Source organism: Eurosta solidaginis, chromosome 5 (genome assembly GCF_040869045.1).
Source record: "Eurosta solidaginis isolate ZX-2024a chromosome 5, ASM4086904v1, whole genome shotgun sequence".
Taxonomy (NCBI): domain Eukaryota; kingdom Metazoa; phylum Arthropoda; class Insecta; order Diptera; family Tephritidae; genus Eurosta; species Eurosta solidaginis.
In genome coordinates, this window is record NC_090323.1 from 25,803,046 (window position 1) to 25,828,925 (window position 25,880).

At 37.2% G+C, this 25,880-nt stretch overlaps 1 protein-coding gene and 1 long non-coding RNA gene across 2 annotated transcripts in view; one reads left to right on the forward strand and one right to left on the reverse strand.

Annotated features, from left to right (window-relative positions):
• The window catches only part of LOC137254059 (uncharacterized), a 323,781-nt gene that overhangs the window by 272,904 nt on the left and 24,997 nt on the right, over positions 1–25,880 (forward strand). The window lies entirely within an intron of this gene.
• LOC137252095 (glutaminyl-peptide cyclotransferase-like) lies at positions 2,989–4,594 on the reverse strand. Its single transcript, XM_067787318.1, has 2 exons — positions 4,361–4,594; positions 2,989–4,051 (listed from the first exon to the last, which is right to left on the reverse strand). Exons 1-2 carry the CDS (start codon positions 4,457–4,459, stop codon positions 3,137–3,139), a joined length of 1,014 nt encoding a protein of 337 aa, XP_067643419.1. The 5' UTR covers positions 4,460–4,594; the 3' UTR covers positions 2,989–3,136.

The window sequence follows — 25,880 nt, forward strand, 5'->3', positions numbered from 1 at the left end:
CGCGGTAGGTATGCCTGTCGTAAGAGGCGACTAAAATACCAAATCGATACAAGGCGTTGTGTAGCGCAACCCTATTAAGGGGTTGCCAGCGCAATATATAGCTTCTTCAACCCAATTTTTAACCTCACCTACCCGTGGCGAATCCTGTTTCATTAACAGCCTAGGTTCTGGCGATCCCGAACTCCTGACGGATGTAAGGGGTGGGAGGGCGGTATGGCTTAGAAGGTTTCATGTGGTCATACCAAATCGTTGCCGAGATGGTCGAGCTGGTAACTTTATGGTGCTTGTTACCGGAACATACCGGATCTTCATCCTGCAAGGTGCCATCAATCCTGACATACGTAATGTATGTCCTGCTTCTAACGGGCCCCACATAACACCAACAAACATCTTTTCAATTGTAATGTGGAACCTACAACGCCTCTAACACCCTTATCTCTTTGGTCTTGGACTCCCGTTAGAGAATATTGATGACAATTAGTGAGTGGTCGCAGCTAATGGATAGGGCGATGCATTGCTACAAGAACAACAACAACATCAATAAGAAGCCGACGTCTTCAATTAGGTACCGTTTTCTCCCTGATATACTGAAATATATCTATACAAAGCAATACCTTTTGAATCAAAGAAGTTTTTATAGTGCTAAGTTCGAAGTGACAATGTTCGAAGCCTTGATCTTAATCTATGAAACAATTGCTACTATTTTTGTACAATAGCCGTTTGCTTCGCTATATATTTGCTGAAGCCTGAACTACTTGGGTAGTAAAAGCAAATAAAAGTTATGTATGGTGATACAAACAAAAGCAACTCAGTCAACAAAAATTCTTTGAAAAATTATTAAAAAATTGTGTCAACTCAATGCACACTCACTCATAGCTTGGAAATTTTTGGAAATTACACTTGAATGCCTATTTATCTATTTAGATGAATACCTGTCTACTAAGTATCTATTATATGTTATTATTATAATTACTATATTTGGTTGAATAGTTTCAGGTTCAATTACCTTTTAGTTGAAAGCTATATGGAATAACTGACATTTGTTCGCTTGTCAATTCAATCTCAGTTACATCTACATAAATGGTATAGGGATAACAAGTAAGGAAGGCTAAGTTCGGCTGTAACCTATCATTACATACTCAGCTGCCAGATTACAGCTTGCAAAACTTTTAAATTACCTTCTTTTCAAAGTGGGCGGTGCCATGCCCATTGTCTAAAATTTTGCTATTTTCTATTCTGCGTCATAAGGTCAACCCACCTATCAAGTTTCATCGCTTTATTCGTCTTTGGTAATGAATTATCGCACTTTTACGGTTTTCGAAATTTTCGATATGGAAAAAGTGGACGTGGTTATAGAACGATTTCGTTGATTTTAAAGAGCGATCTGAGATGAGTGCCCAGGAACTTACGTACCAAATTTCATTCAGATACCTCAAAATTTACTCAAGTTATCGTGTTTACGGACGGACGGACGGCCGTGGCTAAATGAATTTCTTTTTTCGCCCATATCATTTTGACACATAGAAGCCTATATCTATCTCGATTAGTTTATGCCGTTACGGGGTACTGTTATGCTAACAAAATTAATAGAATTAATATACTCTATGAGCTCTGCTCAGCTGAGTATGAAATATATATGAATGATTAAATTTATAGAGAAATCTGCTATGAATATCGTAAACCTAAAAATTAGTAATACAAAAGAAATAAGAAAAGGTTTCTAGAATAATTGCTAGCACACATTGAAATCCATTTTATGTGAAAGTTCCTTAAGTGAAGTCACACTAGACAATCTTGATTACACTTTTGTCAAAAGAACAAAAATAATTTTTTATATGAATACATCGATAATTGCGCAAATATTTTTTACATCATTAATCATTTTCCGTAATCAACGTATCCACATCTGCAGTGTAAACAAAACATGACATTTCAATTGAAAGCAAACGTAATGTAGGTAGGTAGATTACTTTGATATACAGGATTTTACCCGTTGCCGCTTAATGTTTTGAGATTTTTTCCCATATATTTGTTTCTTACCAAGGCTTGGGTAACACTCAGTCAATCGGTGCTGACATAGAGGCCCCACAAAACTCCCACTGTATAAAAAACGCATTACTTACGTACTGTAGTCAAACTCACATACACAGATGTACTTAGAGTGAGGTATTAAAAGGACCGCAAAATATGTTTTGATAAAACATTTAATTTAAAAATGTTTACTCAATTACGCCACACAGCGCTGTGTTACCCATGCTTAGCTCTGTTGTGCCATACAAAAAAAAACCGATAAACATAAGCGGTAGCAATTTACTATTGTTAAAAACCTTTTTACTATGGTGAGAATTTTTCTCTAGAAAAAAACACAGAAGGTTAAATTATATACACCTCATATTTGTCGAAACTTTCCACTCCGGGGTACTCCGCTACCGATTGACACAGGCTTGAAGTTCGTAAAACTAGTTTAACGATTGGAGCTGCCAATAAATGGCACAACAACAGTTGTACTACGGAGCGACGGATTGAGCGCAAATATGCACCTATTCGCAACAGTTGAGTAGCAACTGAGCGGGGTATTGAATACAATGCGTGCATTCTGAACACAAAACTGTGATACAATTGTTTAATTAAAACTGTGTGTTTTGAACGGTACCTTAAGCCAGTGATGCACAATGTTGACAGAGCTTCGAAGACAAACGCACATATTTTTCAGTGGTCGGCAAAAATTAAAATGTAAGTGTATTAGTGAGAGCGAGAGCATGAGCAACCCAGCAGGAACCTAATGTAGAGGATGCATTTATACCAAAAATTTTGGAAATTTTCTTTTTTGATTCTGAAATAGTTTAAAAAAATCAAATAACGCAAAAATAGAGGCGATCACTCGCCTGAAAAAAATCATATTTCCGAGAATAATACATTTGCCGCAACCGGGGATATACAAAATGTTTAAAAAGATATGTAGCTGATTTAAAAAACAAAAAAATAAAGTTGCATTCATGTAAATTTTACTATGAAATTTATTAAGCCTGCGTACTTAAAGAGTAACATCAAATATGTAAAATATATGCATTATAATAATACGCACTATAATAATAAAATTTATACACCTTTACTGTTAGTTCTCTGTATTAAACATTCATTGCCCTACACCGCTGAGCAGGTATTCCATTGTAAATAAACGTACTATACGCGATATTTGATCCGTAGAAGCGTAACGAATTATTGACCCATTATCTTGTATAGTGTGCCATACGCTTGGGAGGTGCGGTGGTGATAGATGCAATATTGGTACGTTCTGTTGTTGGAATGGCATATAACTACCCTCTAAAATATGATAAATGGGATTAGTTGTAAAGTAGCGTCTTGGATTTACGCGAGACCTGGAATGTTCCCAACGCTCTTCTAACGCTACGAGACGTGAAAACCATGCTTCAGTATTTGAAAAGAAACTATGAAATGTCGTATCGCCTAAACCAATATTATCCAATGTTACTAATATATCCAAACTATTTAAAATACCTTCCGCTCTCCAACGGTTAGCTAACTGACGAGACCCATAACGGGAATAAGGGGGGCCACCGACCCCCTCTGTAGACTCTTCACCATCAAAGAAAATAAACATCAAACTTAGCTTTGTGTTACGAAATTGTGCAAGCTTTTCACGTAAAACGTGCGCCATATTAAGTAGCATAGCGCATGGTACTGCGGAGGTTGTAGCGCCTAGAAATTCAAAATTTGCAAAATATTTGCCATCATAGTGGCAGGCTAGTACTAGAAAACGTTCCGCGACTGGATTGAGTTTTGCAATTATGTTATGCAATTGTACTGTTTCCAAAATAGGCACTCTCTCATAAAATTTATCAGCGTCAACATACCATCCCATCTGACATAAACTATTAATGATGTAGTTGCCTACTCGCGTATGCCCGTCTGAGTCAACAACACGTGGTATAAGTATCTCGTTCACTGCATAACGTAAATGTTGCACGTCTTGAAGTTCTCCATATTCTAAGAGTTTTTCATCAGACAGCTCTATAACAGGATGCATTCTCTTTAAATAAATAGTTTAGTTGGTGAGTATCCTAATTTAAATGGTAATAGTCTAGAACAGGGGTCGACTGCTAATACGGAAAATAAAAAAATGTTAAGCCGTCCAAAAGATATTAACGAAAAACCTTCGGACGCACTTATAAAAAATGACCCTGACCGGCCCACCAATGGCGGATTATTGTTGTCGAGATTAATATGCGTCTTTTAGCACCTCTCTCGATATTAGCAGTCGACCCCTGTTCTAGAATTTTACCAAAGTATCAGTGCAACATATTTCATTAAGTAGCGTTCTTATTTCATTGATTATTACCTGACATGGTCCCACAGGATATTCAACACACAAATATTGTTTAACACATACACTGATGCTTAGTACAAAGAAGGTGATAAAATTTGAGCTGCCTGCCATATTGAAGTTTACTTTTTAAATAGTTTTAAGTACTATGTCACAGTTTAAAATGGTTGAACAAACTTGCTTTTTTCTTTTATTATATGAAGGTAGATGTTTGCCCGACAGAAGCACCAAGTCGTTTGTCTAGACATTTTTTTATTTTTCATTTTTATACCTTTCATGAAAATGAAATGGTATATTAATTTCGTCACGAAACCGAAAATATTAAGTCCTTAAAGGAAAATAGATAGACCCACCATTAAGTATACCAAAATAAGCAGGTTGAAGAGCTGAGTTGATTTAGCCATGTCCGTCTGTCCGTCTGTCCGTCTGTCTGTTTGTATGCAAACTAGTCCCTCAATTTTTGAGATATCTTGATAAAATTTGGTGAGCGGGTGTATTTGGGTGTCCGATTAGACATTTGTCGGAACCGACCGGATCGGACCACTATAGCATATATCCTCCATACAACCGATTTTTTGTAATATCTTACCCAATTTAACAGATTGAAGCTTCAAATTTCACCGAATGCTTACGTATATAGCATATATTGTTGTCCGAAAAAATCATAGAGATTGGTTGTATATATAGTATATATCTCATACAACCGATGGTTCAGATAAGAAACTTTTCGCAATTTCTACCCCATTTTAACAGCTATAATCTTCAAATTTCACCGATTGCTTACGTATATAGCATATATTGTTATCTGAAAAAATCATAGAGATCGGTTGTATATATAGTATATATCTCATACAACCGATGGTTCAGATAAGAAACTTTTCGCAATTTCTACCCCATTTTAACAGCTATAAGCTTCAAATTTCACCGATTGCTTACGTATATAGCATATATTGTTGTCTGAAAAAATCATAGAGATCGGTGGTATATATATTATATACTTCATATAAAATGTCATTTTTGCCCCTTTTTACGGCTAGAAGCTTCAAAATTCATCAAATTTCATCAAATAGTTACTTTTACGTCATATATTTTTGAAATACGTGATTCGTAGTCATAGTTTTTACATGCAGACCACAAAAAATCTGAAACTTTGCATCCTCACACAAAGAACCTACTTATTATACCTTTCATGAAAATGAAATGGTATATTAATTTCGTCACGAAACCGAAAATAGTAAGTCCTTAAAGGAAAACAGATAGACCTACCATTAAGTATACCGAAATAATCAGGTTGAAGAGCTGAGTTTATTTAGCCATGTCCGTCTGTCCGTCTGTCTGTTTGTATGCAAACTAGTCCCTCAATTTTTGAGATATCTTTATAAAATTTGGTGAGCGGGTGTATTTGGGTGTCCGATTAGAGATTTGTCGGAACCGACCGGATCGGACCACTATAGCATATATCCTCCATACAACCGATTTTTCAGAAAAAGAGGATTTTTGTAATATCTTACCCAATTTAATAGATTGAAGTTTCAAACTTCACCATATACTTTCGTATATTGCACATATTGTTGTCTAAAAAAATTGATGAGATCGGTCGTATATATAGTATATATCCCCCACAACCGATTGTTCAGATAAGGAACTTTTCGTAATTACTGCCCTATTTTAAGAGCTAGAGGCTTCAAATTTCAACGAATGCTTACGTATATAGCATATATTGTTGCCTGAAAAAATCATAAAGATCGGTGGTATATATAGTATATATATGGTGGTATATATAGTATATATATGGTGGTATATATAATATATATATATATAGTATATATATATATATTTTTTCGCAAATTTTAGCCCCATTTTAACAGCTAGAAGCTTCAAATTTCACCGAATGCTTACGTATATAGCATATATTGTTGTCCGAAAAAATCATAGAGATCGGTTGTATATATAGTATATATCTCATACAACCGATTGTTCAGATAAGAAACTTTTCGCAATTTCTACCCCATTTTAACAGCTATAATCTTCAAATTTCACCGATTGCTTACGTATATAGCATATATTGTTATCTGAAAAAATCATAGAGATCGGTTGTATATATAGTATATATCTCATACAACCGATGGTTCAGATAAGAAACTTTTCGCAATTTCTACCCCATTTTAACAGCTATAAGCTTCAAATTTCACCGATTGCTTACGTATATAGCATATATTGTTGTCTGAAAAAATCATAGAGATCGGTGGTATATATATTATATACTTCATATAAAATGTCATTTTTGCCCCTTTTTACGGCTAGAAGCTTCAAAATTCATCAAATTTCATCAAATAGTTACTTTTACGTCATATATTTTTGAAATACGTGATTCGTAGTCATAGTTTTTACATGCAGACCACAAAAAATCTGAAACTTTGCATCCTCACACAAAGAACCTACTTATTATACCTTTCATGAAAATGAAATGGTATATTAATTTCGTCACGAAACCGAAAATAGTAAGTGCTTAAAGGAAAACAGATAGACCTACCATTAAGTATACCGAAATAATCAGGTTGAAGAGCTGAGTTTATTTAGCCATGTCCGTCTGTCCGTCTGTCTGTTTGTATGCAAACTAGTCCCTCAATTTTTGAGATATCTTGATAAAATTTGGTGAGCGGGTATATTTGGGTGTCCGATTAGAGATTTGTCGGAACCGACCGGATCGGACCACTATAGCATATATCCTCCATACAACCGATTTTTCAGAAAAAGAGGATTTTTGTAATATCTTACCCAATTTAATAGATTGAAGTTTCAAACTTCACCATATACTTTCGTATATTGCACATATTGTTGCCTGAAAAAATTGATGAGATCGGTCGTATATATAGTATATATCCCCCACAACCGGTTGTTCAGATAAGGAACTTTTCGTAATTACTGCCCTATTTTAAGAGCCAGAGGCTTCAAATTTCAACGAATGCTTACATATATTGCATATATTGTTGCCTGAAAAAATCATAAAGATCGGTGGTATATATAGTATATATATGGTGGTATATATAGTATATATATGGTGGTATATATAATATATATATATATAGTATATATATATATATTTTCGCAAATTTTAGCCCCATTTTAACAGCTAGAAGCTTCAAATTTCACCGAATGCTTACGTATATAGCATATATTGTTGTCCGAAAAAATCATAGACATCGGTTGTATATATAGTATATATCTCATACAACCTATTGTTCAGATAAGAAACTTTTCGCAATTTCTACCCCATTTTAACAGCTATAATCTTCAAATTTCACCGATTGCTTACGTATATAGCATATATTGTTATCTGAAAAAATCATAGAGATCGGTTGTATATATAGTATATATCTCATACAACCGATGGTTCAGATAAGAAACTTTTCGCAACTTCTACCCCATTTTAACAGCTATAATCTTCAAATTTCACCGATTGCTTACGTATATAGCATATATTGTTATCTGAAAAAATCATAGAGATCGGTTGTATATATAGTATATATCTCATACAACCGATTGTTCAGATAAGAAACTTTTCGCAATTTCTACCCCATTTTAACAGCTATAATCTTCAAATTTCACCGATTGCTTACGTATATAGCATATATTGTTATCTGAAAAAATCATAGAGATCGGTGGTATATATATTATATACTTCATATAAAATGTCATTTTTGCCCCTTTTTACGGCTAGAAGCTTCAAAATTCATCAAATTTCATCAAATAGTTACTTTTACGTCATATATTTTTGAAATACGTGATTCGTAGTCATAGTTTTTACATGCAGACCACAAAAAATCTGAAACTTTGCATCCTCACACAAAGAACCTACTTATTATACCTTTCATGAAAATGAAATGGTATATTAATTTCGTCACGAAACCGAAAATAGTAAGTCCTTAAAGGAAAACAGATAGACCCACCATTAAGTACACCGAAATAATCAGGTTGAAGAGCTGAGTTTATTTAGCCATGTCCGTCTGTCCGTCTGTCTGTTTGTATGCAAACTAGTCCCTCAATTTTTGAGATATCTTGATAAAATTTGGTGAGCGGGTGTATTTGGGTGTCCGATTAGAGATTTGTCGGAACCGACCGGATCGGACCACTATAGCATATATCCTCCATACAACCGATTTTTCAGAAAATGTGGATTTTTGTAATATCTTACCCAATTTAATAGATTGAAGTTTCAAACTTCACCATATACTTTCGTATATTGCACATATTGTTGTCTAAAAAAATTGATGAGATCGGTCGTATATATAGTATATATCCCCCACAACCGATTGTTCAGATAAGGAACTTTTCGTAATTACTGCTCTATTTTAAGAGCCAGAGGCTTCAAATTTCAACGATTGCTTACGTATATAGCATATATTGTTATCTGAAAAAATCATAGAGATCGGTTGTATATATAGTATATATCTCATACAACCGATGGTTCAGATAAGAAACTTTTCGCAACTTCTACCCCATTTTAACAGCTATAATCTTCAAATTTCACCGACTGCTTACGTATATAGTATTTATTGTTGTGTCAAAAAATCATAGAGATCGGTGATATATATAATATATATATATATGATGGTATATATAGTATATATATATTTTTTTTACGATTTCGGCCCCATTTTAACAGCTAGAAGCTTCAAATTTCACCAAATGCTTACGTGTATAGCATATATTGATGTCTGAAAAAATTATAGAGATCGGTGGTATATATAGTATATATCTCATACAACCGATTGTTCAGATAAGAAACTTTTCGCAATTTCTACCCCATTTTAACAGCTATAATCTTCAAATTTCACCGATTGCTTACGTATATAGCATATATTGTTATCTGAAAAAATCATAGAGATCGGTTGTATATATAGTATATATCTCATACAACCGATGGTTCAGATAAGAAACTTTTCGCAATTTCTACCCCATTTTAACAGCTATAAGCTTCAAATTTCACCAATTGCTTACGTATATAGCATATATTGTTGTCTGAAAAAATCATAGAGTTCGGTTGTATATATAGTATATATCTCATACAACCGATTGTTCAGATAAGAAACTTTTCGCAATTTCTACCCCATTTTAACAGCTATAAGCTTCAAATTTCACCGACTGCTTATGTATACAGCATATATTGTTGTCTGAAAAATCACAGAGATCGGTTGTATATATAGTATATATCTCATACAACCGATTGTTCAGATAAGAAACTTTTCGCAATCTCTACCCCATTTTAACAGCTATAAGCTTCAAATTTCACCAATTGCTTACGTATATAGCATATATTGTTGTCTGATAAAATCATAGAGATCGGTTGTATATATAGTATATATCTCATACAACCGATTGTTCAGATAAGAAACTTTTCGCAATTTCTACCCCATTTTAACAGATATAAGCTTCAAATTTCACCGATTGCTTACGTATATAGTATGTATTGTTGTGCCAAAAAATCATAGAGATCGGTGATATATATAATAAATATATGATGGTATATATAGTATATATATATAGTATATATATATTTTTTTTTGCGATTTCGGTCCCATTTTAACAGCTAGAAGCTTCAAATTTCACCAAATGATTACGTGTATAGCATATATTGATGTCTGAAAAAATCATTGAGATCGGTGGTATACATAGTATATATCTTATACAACCGATTGTTCAGATAAGAAACTTTGCGCAATTTCTGCCCCGTTTTAACAGCTAGAAGCTTCAAATTTCACAAAATGCTTACGTATATAGCATATATTGTTGTCTGAAAAAATCATAGAGATCGGTGGTATATATATTATTTACTTCATATAAAATGTCATTTTTGCCCCTTTTTTACGGCTAGAAGCTTCAAAATTCATCAAATTTCGTCAAATAGTTACGTTTACGTCATATATTTTTGAAATACGTGATTCGTAGTCATAGTTTTTACATGCAGACCACAAAAAACGTGAAGCTTTGCATCCTCACACAAAGAACCTTCTTATTTTTTATTTTATATTTATCTTAAAATTTGGTTAGGTATGTACATCTGTTTACTATATATTTCATATCTTATTAAGCCGATTATTTGGATATTACGAATGGGATAAAATTATTGTTCAGCCCCATTCATGAAAGGTATGAAGTCTTCGGCACAGCCGAAGACAGTCCCGTCCTTACTTGTTATAACCTGTTTTTCTTCGTGTTCCTCATATGCCTGTTTATTTTTTAGTATTCGTATGCATATTGCTTGTTTGCTTGTTATCGTTTTTTATGTTGATAGCTACATATGTTTTTCTTTAAAGCCGCTCATAGTGTACCACGTATCCGCAATGATACTGTTTGCTTACTATATCGAATATTTTTGGTAACTAAATTGTACGTGGCTAACATAGATTGGCGGCCGGTGCAGCAGAATGAAGAGCTTTGGAGACAAAATTGTCTTTTTCATGGATACATACAAATGGTAATATTAAAAATCACCATGTAGGAAAATGAACCTTGGGTAACCGTGGAATGTGTTTGTACGATATAGGTATCAAATGAAAGGTGTTAAGGAGTATTTTTAAAAGGGAGTGGGCCTTCGTTCTATAGGTGTTCGCCTTTTCGAGATATCGCCATAAAGGTGGACCAGAGGTGACTCTAGAATGTGTTTGTACGATATTGGTATCAAATTAAAGGTATTAATGAGAGTTTTAAAAGGGAGTGGTGGTAGTTGTATATGTGAAGGTGTTTGCCAGATAACGACCAAAATGTGGACCAGGGTGACCCAGAACATCATCTGCTGGATACCGCTAATTTATTTATATACGTAATACCTGCAAAGATTTCAAGGGTTTTTTATTTCGCCCTGCAGAACATTTTCATTTTCTTCTACTTAATATGGTAGGTGTCACAACCATTTTACAAAGTTTTTTCCAAAGTTAAATTTCGCGTCAATAAACCAATCCAATAACAATGTTTCATCCCTTTTTCATATTTGATATAGAATTATGGAATTTTTTTCATTTTTCGTAATTTTCGACATCGAAAAGTGGGCGCGGTCATAGTCGGATTTCGCCCATTTTTAATGCCAAAATAAAGTGAGTTCAGATAAGTACGTGAACTAAGTATATATCGATTTTTGCTCAAGTTATCGTGTTAACGGCCGAGCGGAAGGGCAGACGGTCGACTGGGTATAAAACTGGGCGTGGCTTCAACAGATTTCGCCCATTTTCACAAAAAACAGTTATCGTCATAGAGGCTATGCCTTTACCAAATTTCACAAGGATTGGCAAATTTTTGTTCGACTTATGGCATTAAAAGTATTCTAGAGAAATTAAACGAAAAAGGGCGGAGGCACGCCCATTTTGAAATTTTCTTTTATTTTTGTATTTTGTTGCACCATATCATAACTGGAGTTGAATTTTCACATAATTTATTTATATACTGTGAAGATATTCAATTTTTTGTTAAAATTGACTTAAAATTTTTTTTTTTTTTTTAAGTGGGCGTGTTCGTCAGTCGCTTTTGCTAATTCTTATACAGAACACATATAGTAATAGGAGTAACGTTCCTGCGAAATTTCATTATGATATCTTAAACGACTGCCAAATTACAGCTTGCAATACTTTTAAATTACCTTCTATTAAATTGGCTGTGCCACGCCCATTGTCGAAACTTTTACTAATTTTCTATTCTGTGTCATAAGGTCATCCCACCAAATTTCATCGCTTCATCCATTTTTGGTAAAGAATTATCGCACTTTTTCGGTTCTTCGAAATTTTCGATATCGAAAAAGTGGTGGTTATAGTTCGATTTCGTTTATTTTAAATAGCAATCTGAGATGAGTTCCCAGGAACTTACATACTAAATTTCATTAAGATACCTCAAAATTTACTCAAGTTATCATGTTTACTGATGAACGGGCGGACGGACGGACATGGTTAAATTAATTTCCTTGTTCGCCCAGCTCATTTTGATATATAGAAGTCTATATCTATCTCGATTAGTTTATGCCGTTACGGGGTACCTTTATGCGAACAAAATTAATATACTTTGTGAGCTCTGCTCAGCTCGAAGTTCGATCTGCATGTAATTATATGCAGTTGTTGAAAATATCTAGACGGTCTGACTGGCACATTGAACTTAGTTTCGCCAAGCAAAAATGTGCTAGCTATCATCCCTCTTAAGAGTTTTACTATAAATAAGATATTAGGCATCTCCATACGGCTCTGTAATGTAGGCAACTGTAATAGTTCTAACCGACTGCAGTACGGCGGAGGATTCCTTGACGTGTCGCATGGCAAGTGTTTCAAAGCAAAAATCAAAAACTGTTTTTGGACCTATTCCAGTTTGTCGAAGTGAATTTGAAAACGTGGGCTTCAAATTATCAAAGCATATTCCAATATTGGCCTCACCAATGATGTAAACAAAGTTTTAGTAACGTACGGATCATTTAATTCCTTAGACCACTTTTCAAGGACGCCAAAGTAAGTTTCTATATGTAATCTAAAATCAAGCTAAGGGTCCATTGTAAACTTAGGTCAGTGAAGTTGGTGACTTGCTTAATAACATAATCTCCAATGAGATACTCATGGTATTTAAAGGTTTTCCGTGTAAAACATATGAACTTACACTTCGGAAGGTTTAGTGACATGAGGTTTATATTACACCATATAACTAAGCTGTTCAGATCCGACTAGAGAAGTGCTCTATCCTCTGGTGAGCGGATAGGCATAATAAGTGTCATTTCATCCGATACATCAACGGCTTACAGTGCTTCAAAACACTTGGTAGGTCATTAATAAACAGTAGGAATAACACTGGACTAATATGGCTACCTTGTGGAACAACAGAAGTTACATTGATAAATTTGGACCAACAGTTGTTAAAAATAACTGCTTGTTTATGTTTATTCAAAGAAGAAGAAACCCAAGAGAGAAGTAAAGAGGGAAAGCCTAACCGATCGAGTTTGTGTAAGAGTAGAGAATGAGAGACTTTATCAAACGCCTTAGAAAACTCTGTGTAAATCACATTAATTTCGCAGTTAGATTTAGAGCTATTGGATGCAAGGGTCCTGAAATCTAGAAGGTTAGAGACTGTTGACTTTTTCTTATAAAAACCGTGCTGTGATAAGTCAATAATCGAAGATACACTGAACGCTAGTTGCTTTGTGAAAATCGCTTCGAACAGCTTGGGAATGGCATTGAGTTTAGCTACTCTTCTGTAATTTGTGATACAAGATCTGCTGCCACTCTTATAGAGAGGAATTATAAATGACTCTTTCCACTTCATAGGAAACATCGCTTGCTTCAGCGAGGCATTAAACAAACAAGCTAGAGGTCGGTACAGGTATTGTGCAGAAGTTTTTAGCACAACTGACGGAATTTCATCAGATCCAGCAGAGTAAGATATATTCCGATTATCCAGATGCCAAAGATTCTCCTCAGCACTAATAAAAGGAACTAATGCCGAATTGAGTGGGGACAAACTAAATGTATAATCTGAAGGCATCGAATCGGATGAATTCGAATAGTTGGATTTAAAAAAAATCTGCAAATATATTAGCAATTATGGTATTATCGTTCGAAGTATAATCGTAAAGCGTCATTGCAGAAGGAAACCCTTTAGTGTTTCTTTTTGAGTTAGCGAAACTGTAAAACGCCTTAGGGTTACAAACAATTTTACTACTAACCCTACTAATATACTCTTTATAGCAACTGCCGTCAAGATGTTATATTTGTGACGTAAAATAGAGTAAGCAGCATAGGCAGTTCTTGTACCAGATAGTCTGTATCGCTGGAACGAGCGTGTCTTTTTGTTTTTTAGATGTTTTAGTTCTTTAGTGCACCAAGCAGTTGTTAATAATAAAAAATACAAAATATTTATACAGCTTTTTAAAATGACATATCAGGTTGAAGACATGTGCTAAACATTTGAAACCCTCTTTTCCTACACTTTTAAGCATCGGCATGGCTACACCGTCTGGGCCCACTGCTTTAGATGGTTTAGCTTGACCGATGGCATCCTCAACCTTTTTGGCGGTGATGGTAATTGGGGACGCGCTGAATTTATGTTTGTGTGCGCGTCTGTTGGCCCGCCGTCTAACTTTGTCAACCGTAGGATGCATTATACATTGTCGGCAAAAAGCGCTCGCCCTTTTTTCGCATCCGGCAGCACTTTATCGCCAAAGGCAATGGAAATTTTGTCATTGTGCTTAGACGGATTCATAGGGCAGAGAGGTTACAACCACTTAGATGTTCCTCCCATTTCGCCCGGTTGTGTTCATCCACAAGCAATCTGATGCGTTGGTTTATATTCCTTATTTGGGGGTCACCGGGATCGAACTGTCTTATAAGATCACGTTCTCTCGCTAAATTTCCGGCCTCCGGCGGAAAATCAGTTTGAATTCGGGAATTCTTCCCGAGGGAATAAATAGAGCCAAGGCGGATTCAATGACCTTGCGGAAAGCACTCTCCCCTTGGCGAGCATCAGTCGGGATAGGGAGGACAGCAAAGCGATTGTCTGTAAAGGATTTGCACTCATCCCATTTTCCTTTTTTAAATTTTATAAAAGTGCCTTTTTCGGTGACGATGAAGTCGGCGGTTCGCTCGAGCGAAATAAGTGTAGGCAGGTGATCGGATGACAATTTTATCATCATCTTCCAGTTGACGAGTCCTGCGCTCACGATTGATATATCTGGCGAACTGTGACAGCTTCCTACCATACGAGTGGGGGCGTCTCCGTTTATTGGCAGAACGTCGTTTCTTCTATTTGATTCGCCAACATCTCACCCCTGCTGTCCGGCTGCAGGTTTGAATGCCACAGATTGTGATGGGCATTGGAATCACTTAAGATAATGCGATTATCGCCAGTGAGCATGGCTCTGATATTAGGGCGGTATCCACTGGGGCAACAGGTGGCAAGAGAGATGTAGATGTTGATGATTTCTAGGTTTACATCGCCTGACCGGACAGATAAGTCGTAACGTTGTAAGACACTGTCCCTGCGGCCGATGTCGGTATCAAATATATAATATTGCACTGAGTGGTGTATGATAAACGCGAGACCGCCTCCATTTCCTCTCTCGCGATCTTTTCTAGGAGTAAGTGACGGGTAACTACGCCTGAGTTGTGGGAGGCCAGGACGCAATTGCTGTTGTGGCCCTGGGACTGGACGTCCTTGGGTAAGCATTGGGGTACCCGGTGTAGTTGGGTTTGCGGCCTGGAAACATGGTGCAATGAAGCCTTTCGGTGGAGTTGCCGTCGCGAATACCAGAACATCTAGGATAATGGCACAGTCCTACCCGGAGCAGGAGATTATGGCGCAGTCCCGTTGCAAGGAGCTGGTGGGAGGATGACAATTTGTGGGAGGGACGCAACAAATTAAATGGGGTTACACTGAAATGACAGCCCTTGGTCGGGAAAATACCGAGTCGCTCCGGTACATAGAACCAGCTGCCTTTGGAAGGGCTTATTACTTCTGTCAGGAGCTTTGGCAGAGCCCAATTGTACATTATGTTGTGGTTCTTGTATTTTTCAAATAAAAAAATTATAGTTTTTTTATCATGATTTAAATTGAATATAATGTAATTATCTTATGGCTTTAATAATTTGTTTTCAAACTCAAAACTAAAACGTACGTGTTGTAGAATGGAAAAAATATGTTAAATAACGGATGCCCTAGTGCATATGTCTGTAAGTGCTACCAAGTACCAAGTACTGAGGATATGCTCGTATCGTTACATACGATCATTGATTGCCAACCATACGAAAAAAAAGTTATGTGACAAGTCAGTTCTATAGGATAAATAATTTATTTGGCATTGATAAAATACGTACGATTAGTAATGTGTAGTGGAAACTCAACACCAGTGATGCCTCGTAAAGAATACGAAATTTTTTTTTTTTTTGTAACTTTGTTCCTTCATAAACAGATTTAAAAGCAGCAAATATTCCAAACATCTTTTGATATTTGACCCTATTTCAAGCGATATATTGAGTTTTGAAAGAAACTAATTAATTATTTATTTATTTATTTATATTATAGTCTAGGACAATTAGAACCTCCTTACAGATTATTTACAAATGTAACTTAATAAGAAATATTAAAAAATCAAATTACTTCACCCAATAGCAGTTTAAACCTAAATTTATTTAGTGAAAGATCAATATCTATTGAATAACGCAAACTTAACTCCCTCATTGCCCTAGCAATTGGAGAATTAGAAGCATAAATAATTCTAAATCTATCTAACCAGAAAAAATCGTAACATGGAAGGGTTCGCGATGGTACATTGAACCGTATGCGTTCTAAAAGGTAGGGCGAGTCAACCGTCCCATTGGTGATATTATATAAAAATGTCCGGAGAACAAATCGCAAAAATATTTTTTTTAATGCAGCATATTCTAGCTTAGACCGCACTAGGGTTGTAAATAAAAGTTTTAAAGTATAAGGGTCACTAAACAACAAGACTTCGCATTAACACAATTAATCGGACTCTGAAATAGAAACTTAGCATCAAAGGCTACACCAAGATCTGATATTTCATCAACAACCCTCAGAGTAGAGTCCCTAATATGATAGGGAGCAGGAAGAACATTTCGAGTTTTAGCAAAGGTAGTACTAAAACACTGAAAAATTTAAAAGTAAGTTCCTCTCTCGGCAAACTAAAATCATATTCTACAAGTCACTTATCGTACCCATCCTGCTATATGGTGCAGAAGCATGGACAATGACAACAGCAGATGAAGGGAGTGTTCGAGAGAAAAGTTCTTCGAAATATTTATGGACATCTACGCGTTGGCGATGGCGAGTACCGAAGAAGATTTAATGATGAGCTGTACGAGCTATACGCAGGCAGCCACATACTCCAGCGCTGGCTAGGCCATGTTATGCGTATGAAAGATGCTGCTCCGGCCAAGAAAGTGTTTCTATTGGAACCCGCCTATGGAAGCAGAGATAGAGGGCGGCCCTCACTTCGTTGGAAGGACCAGGTGGAAAACGATTTAAACTCCCTTGGTGTGGCCAATTGGCGCCGGTTGGCGAAGCGAAGGAGCGACTGGCGCGCCTTGTTGGACGGACATAACCGTTTTAGACGGTTACGCACCAATTAAGTAAGTAAGTAAGTAATACTAGCGGCCACCGTTGTGTGATCGTAGCGTGCTCCGCCTACCACACCGAATGCTCCTGAAAAAATTACGTATGTGATTAATAAAGATAACAAATAATAGTGGTCCCGAAACACTCCATTGGGGTACACCAGAGGTGGCAGTAAGCCCCTGAACAGATGCTATCAACCACAAAAACACAGCTACGATCTGCCAAGTAAGGCCTCGCCCATGATGGGATACTATAATGGAAGCCAAAGCCAGCAAGTTTAAGAATATTTTGTCCTTGACTACAATTTCAAACAATTTCGAGACAGTGGAAAGTTTGGGAATGGTACGGTAGTTAGACTAGGCTCATTTATGTATGTATTTCAATCAAAAACACATTGCTTAGCTACGGTATGGCTATCATTAAGGCATTATGCTATGGCGTCAATAACATAATACATTGATTTCAATAGGGTTGATTGCATCAGCTTTTTAAAACGGAGTTTTCCACGGCCTCAAAGCACTTATTGCGCAATTTTTTTTTTAGCTCATGTTCCAGTCATTAAAGAGGGAAATTTAAAGCTAAAAGTAAAGTTTGATCTCACAACCTAAGGCATTTTCATGTGCCACACTTTCATTGCAAACAATAAATGTTTTTTTTACATCGCATTTATTATAAACATTTATTTATAGACAACACAAAAAGAAATATTGTCATTTCGGCTACCGTTCCGAAAAACTCTATCTTAGCATAAATTCTTTATGTTTTGACGTGAACTGCAGCGTTTAGGAAAAAAGAGTTCTGAAGTGGGGCGTTCAGTCGAGTTAGGGTGATTTTCCACCCAGGAGTCGATTTATAACAACACCCTGCAATTATAAAGCCATTGCTTGAATTAAAAATTCTTGAACATCCGAACAACCCAGATTATGTGATAACACCGCGCAAAGTTGTCCAGCCACAACGCCCGGTCTCCCAAAATTTTCATAGCACGCATCAGATTTACCGCGCGCATCAAAAATTATTGTTATAGCTCCGTGTGCCGCCTTATAATGACGCACACATGTGGTCTCTAACAATGTAGTCAAGACAGTAGATTAGAGTATATTCATATATATCCATTTGTGCTGTTCGGGGATTATAATCATATGGATAAACAAGTAAGGAAAGCTAAGTTCGGGTGTAACCGAACATTACATGCTCAGCTGAGAGTGGGCCTTAATTTTATAGATGGACGCCTTTTCGAGATATCTCCATAAAGATGGACCAGAGGTCCACATATAATATGTTTGTACGATATGGGTATCAAATTAAAGGTATTAATGAGGGGTTTAAAAGGGAGTGACCCCTAATCGTGTATGTGAAGGCGTTTTCGAGATATCGACCAAATGTGGACCAGGGCGATCCAGAACATCATGCCTGGGGTACCGCTACTTTATTTATATATGTAATACCACGAACAGTATTCCTGCGATGATTCCAAGGGCTTTTGATTTCGCCCTGCAGAATTTTTTTCATTTTCTTCTACTTAATCTGGTAGATGTCACACCCATTCTTTCTAAAGTTATATTTTGCATCAAAAACCCAATCCAATCATCATGTTTCATCCCTTTTTTCGTATTTGGTATAGAATTACGGCATTTTTTTCATTTTTCGAAATTTTCGATATCGAAAAAGTGTGCGTGATCATAGTCGGATTTCGCCCATTTTTTATACCAAGATAAAGTGAGTTCAGATAAGTACGTGAACTAAGTTCAGTAAAGATATATCGATTTTTGCTCAAATTAACGGCCGAGCGGAAAGAAAGACGGTCGACTGCCTATAAAAACTGGGCGTGGCTTCTATCGATTTCGCCCATTTTCACAGAAAACAGTTATCGTCATAGGAGCTATGCCCTTACCAAATTTCAAAAGGATTGGTAAATATTTGCTCGACTTATGGCATTAAAAGTATTCTATACGAACTAAATGTAAAAGGGCGTTGCCACGCCCATTTTGAAATTTGCTCTTATTTTTGTTTTTTTTTTTTTGCACCATATCATTACAGGAGTTGAATGTTGATATAATTAACTTATACACGGTACAGATATTCAATCTTTTGTTATAATTTGACTGAAAATTTTTTTAGAAGTGTTCGATTTTGCTAATTTTTATTTAGAGTACGTATAGTAATAGGAGTAACGTTCCGGCCAAATTTCATCACGATATCTTCAACGACTGCGAAATTACAGCTTGCAAAACTTTACTAATTTTCTATTCTGCGCCATAAGGTCAACCCACATACCAAGATTCATCGCACTTTTTCGGTTTTTCCAAATTTTCGATATCGAAAAAGTGGGTGTGGTTATAGTCCGATATCGTTCATAATATGGCGTTATGACTATTAAAGGTCACGGGACAATGACATTTTTCATATAGATGCGTTTAACACAAGCTTATGCATTCCAATAACAACGCCACAATCAACCAAGATGTTGGGTTTTTAAATATGAAGGAACTTCAGACTTGGCAATTGAAGTTTATTTCGCCTTGCCCATTCATATACAAAATTAGCACTGTTATAAACATTCCTATACAACAAAAATACTGTCTAATATATTTTGTGTCGTAGTCGATTGTTCGTTGCTGTTTTTAATTGCGAAAAATGTTAGAAAATTTAGCTACCAGAGGGAAAAATAATTTCACTTGCAAAGTGTGCCAATACCCATACCCAAAACAAATGTCAAATTCTTCTTCTTATGACTTGATTGTAACAAATTTTGGGAGTTGGCTACTTTTCCATATCAGATGTCGCCAGTGTCGCTTAATCTACCGTTCTCCATAAAAATACGTGTAGGCTACTCATAATGCATAATAGACTGGGTTGGTCCCCATACAAAAAAAAAAAAAGTTGCTAATGTCCGCGCCTAAATTTAAAGATTATGTTGAGAGGGTTTCGGAAATTTTTTTTAAATTTTTTTTGATCCTTCGAAATACAGCCGAAAAGGTTTTTTCGTTGTAACTTGGTTATTTGACGTCCGATTTTTAAAATTGAGATGTCATTATTTTGGCCTTGAGAAGCTTCACATTTCCGTTTAATGCCCTTTTAAGCTATGAAGTCGTTTTCACATGATTAGGTCAGCTAACAAAACATATCAATTTTAAAAATCGGACGTCAAATAACCAACTTAGAACGAAAAAAAAAATGTTCGGCTGTATTTCGAAAGATCAAAAAAAAATTAAAAAAGAATTTTCCGAAACCCTCTCAACATAATCTTCAAATTTAAGGGCGGACAGTGACAACTTTTTTTTCGACCCAGTCTAATATATAGTATATATATATATATATATTTGCGCAATTTCAGCCCCATTTTAAAAGCTAGAAGCTTCAAATTTCACCAAATGCTTACGTATATAGTTTATAGTTTTGTGTGAAAAAATCATAGAGATCGGTGGTATATATAGTATATTATTTGACATCTGTCAAAGAGTGTGGACGTGTTTTTACTGCTCTTATTGTTTTATTTTTTTTTTGCGTTTACTTTATCGTTTTGTTTGCTATAAACAGTGGATGACTTCTGTGGAAAGTGCAATAAAGGTTTCGGTAGATGTGATACTTTGATTGTTCCATGTAGTGGCTATTGCAAACAGCTCTTCCATCGCGCCTGCTGTGCAGGGCCTATCACCGAATATGACGTGAAACTGATGAAATCTAATCATAATATTCGGTACCTGTGCCCAGACTGTGCTAATGCGCCTGAAAAACTCTGTAAACTTTTTGAGTCTGTGCTACACAAAAAATTGGTTTAGAAACACTAATTACTGCCTTTGAAATTAGATTCAAAGATTTGGCCGCGCAAATTGATACACTAAAAGCTAATATGAACATAGTGCCGTTGCATTACAACAACGAAAACAATAAAAGTAATGTGACCGACAATAATGTTACAAAAAAAAGCAAAAACACCAAAAAAGAGTAAAACAACATGAAAATAGTAATAATACGGCTTTATTAGCCGCATAAATAAACGCCTTAAAGACAGTTGTAGTTAGCTCTTGTGCTTTTAGTGCTAAGAACAATTATTATCATAATTGTGATAGTTGTGGCTCTGCAGATGTCGATTTCTTGGCATTCTCGCCTTTGCCCAGTACCTCACGAACTCTCCCTACTGGCCCTCTGGCTACCACTCCTGCTAATAAACCTGTTAACACTGATCCTAAAATTAATGTTGCTACAAATACCGCCAGTACTAATAGTGCTGCGATCAGGAGTGCGCCGTTAATTAAGCATGCTACTATTATGGTTGAATCTATTTCTGCTGCTCTGTCTGCGGGGCCTGCTGCTGAATTTGACTCTTTTTCGGGTAAAAGTCTAGAACAGGGGTCTAGAGGTGTCAATAAACGCGTATTGACATCGACAACAATAACCCGAAGGCGGGAAATTGCATCTGTGTCCTGAGGTTTTTGCATTTGAAATTGGCAATTTTCACGTGGTTGGTGTAAGGTTGTTGTGTGCTGAGAAAAATTTTGTGAGTTTGCACGGATTTAATTTTGATCCCGCCCCCATTCGTGGACCGGCAAAGGTAGCTTTTTATAAGCAGAAAGGTGTTCTGCGCAAAAATTCAATAGGTCCCACCCTCGGTTTCGGAGGTAGCCGGGTTAATTCTTCAGTTTTTCGTTAATATATTTTGAGTGTGTTAAAATTTTCTCGGGATTTTTCCCGACCAGGGGCTGTCACTCCAGTGAAACCCCCATTTAAATTGTTGCGTCCCCACACAAATTTTCATCCTCCCAGCAGATCCTTGCAACGGCACTGCACGATATTCTCCTGCTCCGGGAAGGTATCGAACCCAATCCGGGACCTGTACCTGATCCCGGTGCAGAGAACTGGTTGTACTGCGTTTGCGTAGTCAGCCGTTACTTACCCTCAGAGTAACGACGTCTCCCCCGTTGCACTTCACAATTCTGCAATTAAACTGTAATAGTTAACTGGGAAGATAACGGAGATAGTTGATTTCATGAATAGGCATAACATCCGCATTGCTGCGATCCAAGAGACCAAACTCACAGCAAGATCTGCTCTGTAGACCTGCTCTGCAGATCTCAAGAGCGGAAATGGAGGCGGTCTCGCGTTTATCTCCCACCACTCAGTGCAATATAATCTATTTGATCCCGACATCGGCGCAGGTACAGTGTCCTGGAACGTCAAAGCATATCTGTCCGGTAAGGCGATGTAAACTTAGAAATCATCAACATCGACTTCCCTCTTATCACCTGTTGCCCCAGTGGATACTGCGCTGACATTAGCGCACAACTCACATTCAATAATCGCATTATTTTAGGCGATTTCAATACCCACCACGATCTATAGCATTCTAACATACAGGCGGACAGCCGGGTGTGATGTTGGCGGACCAAATAGAGGAAACGCCGTTCTGCTCAATAAACGGAGACGATCCCACTCATATGGTAGGAAGCTGTCAGAGTTCGCCAGATCTATCCATCGTGAGCGCAGGACTAGTAAACTAGCACGGATGGTAACATTGGCATCTGACCGCCTGCTCATTCTCCTTTCGCTCGAACGATCTGCCAACTTCATAACCACTGAGAACCGTTTTAAGAAAGGAAAGTGGCATTATTACAAATTTTAAAGTGGCAATCGCTCTTTGCCCTCCCTATCCTAACTGATACTCGCCAAGGGGAGAGTGCTTTCCTCGAGGTCATAGAATCCGCCTCGGCTCGTTTTATTTATGCCGAAGAATTCCGGAAATCTGGCCACATATTCCGGCAGAGGCCGCAAATTTATCGAGAGAACGTGACCTTATAAGACAGCTCGATTCCGGCGACCCCCAAATAAGGGAAATAAACCAACGCTTCGGATTGCTTGTGGATGAACACAAGCGGGCGAAATGGGAGGAGCATCTAAGTGGTTGTAACCTCTCTACCGGTGTGGGTAAGCTTTGGTCCACCGTAAATTCCATATCGAAACCGTCTAGTCACAATTACAAAATTTCCATCGCCTTTGGCGATAAAGTGCTGTCGGATGCGAAAAAATGCGCGAGCGCTTTTTGCCGACAATATATAATGCATTCTACGGTTGACAAAGTTAGACGGCGGGCCAACAGACGCGCAGAAAATCATAAATACAGCGTGTACCCATTTACCATCCCCGCCAAAGAGGTAGAAGATGCCATGCTAAACTATCTAAAGCAGTAGGCCCAGCTAGCGCATGTCTTCAACTTGTCCCTATCCACCTTCGCCTTCCCCGAAAAATGGGAAATGGCCAGGGTGGTTCCGCTCTTAAAGCCTGGGAAGCCAGCCAGCTGACATAGGAGATTCTTATCGTCCGATATCTCTCCTATCGTCAGTAGCCAGACACTGGAAGCCATTCTGCTTCCCTATTTTATGACATTGGCACACAGATAAAATGCGGATTAAATCAAAACTCCCACCATAGAACAGTACTCGTTGCGTTAGACATGTCAAAAACTTTTGATACGGTCAACCAAGGCACATTACTGCAAGACCTGGAAGGGTCTCCCTTTCTCCATGTCTCAAAAGGTGGAAGGCAAATTATCTGTCTGGTCGGAAAGCATTGGTGCAATTCAGGAATGTAACACCCAAACAAAGAAGAATTAAATAAGGGGTTACACAGGGTGGTGTCCTATCCCCACTTTTATTGTGTCTGCATATCAAAGCTGTCTTTACCTCTACATATCAAAGCTACCTTCAACACCAGAAGGAGTCACTATAGTTTCCTACCCCGATGACTGCACAATAAGGGCCACAGGTCTCGGCCTACAGATCGGTAAGCTTTGTAACAAAATAAACAGCTATCTCCCTGATCTCTCCAGTTTCTTCGCTTCGAGAAACTTGACATTGTCACCTACTAAATCACCGGCGACCTTATTTAGAACTTGGACGCTCCAAAATCGTTGGTGTGACATTCGATCAGGATATTCATTTGGAAGGCATGTAACCGCATTAGTACCGAAAAACTAGACCCGTAATCAAATCCTTAAATCCCTTGCTGGCAGCACTTGGGGCAAAGATAAAGAAACGCTCATTACCACTTACAAAGCAATTGGCCAGCCGATTGCATACTACGTGTCCCCGATATGGTCGCCAAGCCTAAAGACAGACTACCCACTGGAGGAAACTACAGGCCTACTAAAATACCGCTCTCAGAACTGCTACGGGCTGTCTTCTTATGTCCCCAGAACACCATCTACATAATGAGGTGAGAATACTCCCCAACAGGGAGAGAAATGAGATGCTAAGCCAACACCGCCTAGGGACTTAAGAAGTCACCTCCGTGAGCATTTTGAGGAAATACGGCACCTGAGAACTTTGCCGTATGAAGCAAAAAAACACAAGCAGGTCCTTGGTGAACTCCACAAACAGGCGTCGGACCTTTATGCCATGAATTGCCCGGTGAATCCAGTACTCAAAGAACAGTACCCAAAACTTGTGGAAGAGGAACGCATACAGGTTAAACTCTCACCTATCCAGAATTAACCCTGTTATACAAAATGTATGACCTACTTGTAATGTGTCCCCACATGACACCAACCATCTTTTCAACTGTATTGTGGAAGCAACGCCTCTAACCCCCCTATCATAATAGTCCACCCCTGTTGAAACAGCAAGTTTCCTTGGACTCCCGCTAGAGGAAATTGATGACAATTGTAATTAGTTTGGATGTGATGTGGTAGATGTCCTTTGTCACTTTGATAAAAACGATGTTAGGAGATCCGATTGCTTGATACCGGAGCCAACGAAAAGAAGAAGAGAGCGATGTCGTACATCTCACCACTTACACTTATGTCAACTGGAAGCACTGGATGGCAACTCCAGTCTACTTTACAGCAAGGGTTGTATGAGCGCAGTAAGTAAGTTTTTCAACTTTTAATAAATTAGTCACTACTCTTTTTCACCTGGAACTAAAAAGTAGAAAATAAAAAATTTTAAGCATTTCCTTCATATAAATGGACAAAATCAGCGTAACATGTGTAGTTATATAAATACAAAAAAAAAAAATAAATTTGTATTACGATATCGCAAAAAGGTATAAAACCTCTCTAAGTGGACTAATTTGCGTTCCAACAGACAGACGAGCACGGCTTAAACAACTCAGATAGTCATCGTTATCAACTTGGTATACTTATTGGAACGGGTATCTCTTCTCCATTAAGGATTTACAATTTTTCATTTTCAAGAAAGATATAATAATTATTCGCGCTCACAAAATCGAAAAAAATGTCAAAAAAAGTTTAGAGTTCGAGAAAATTGTACGAACGTTTCGAACTTTTTATTAAACTTTTTTTGAACTTTCTGTATATGCAGTTTTGTAGCCCAATCAAAATAAAATTTAAAAACTGCCTGTGCTATTTTTCTGTTCGCTTCTGTATGTGATGAAGTTCGACGCAGCTCAACCGTTTTGGGTCACTAAATTCTAATCCTTAATC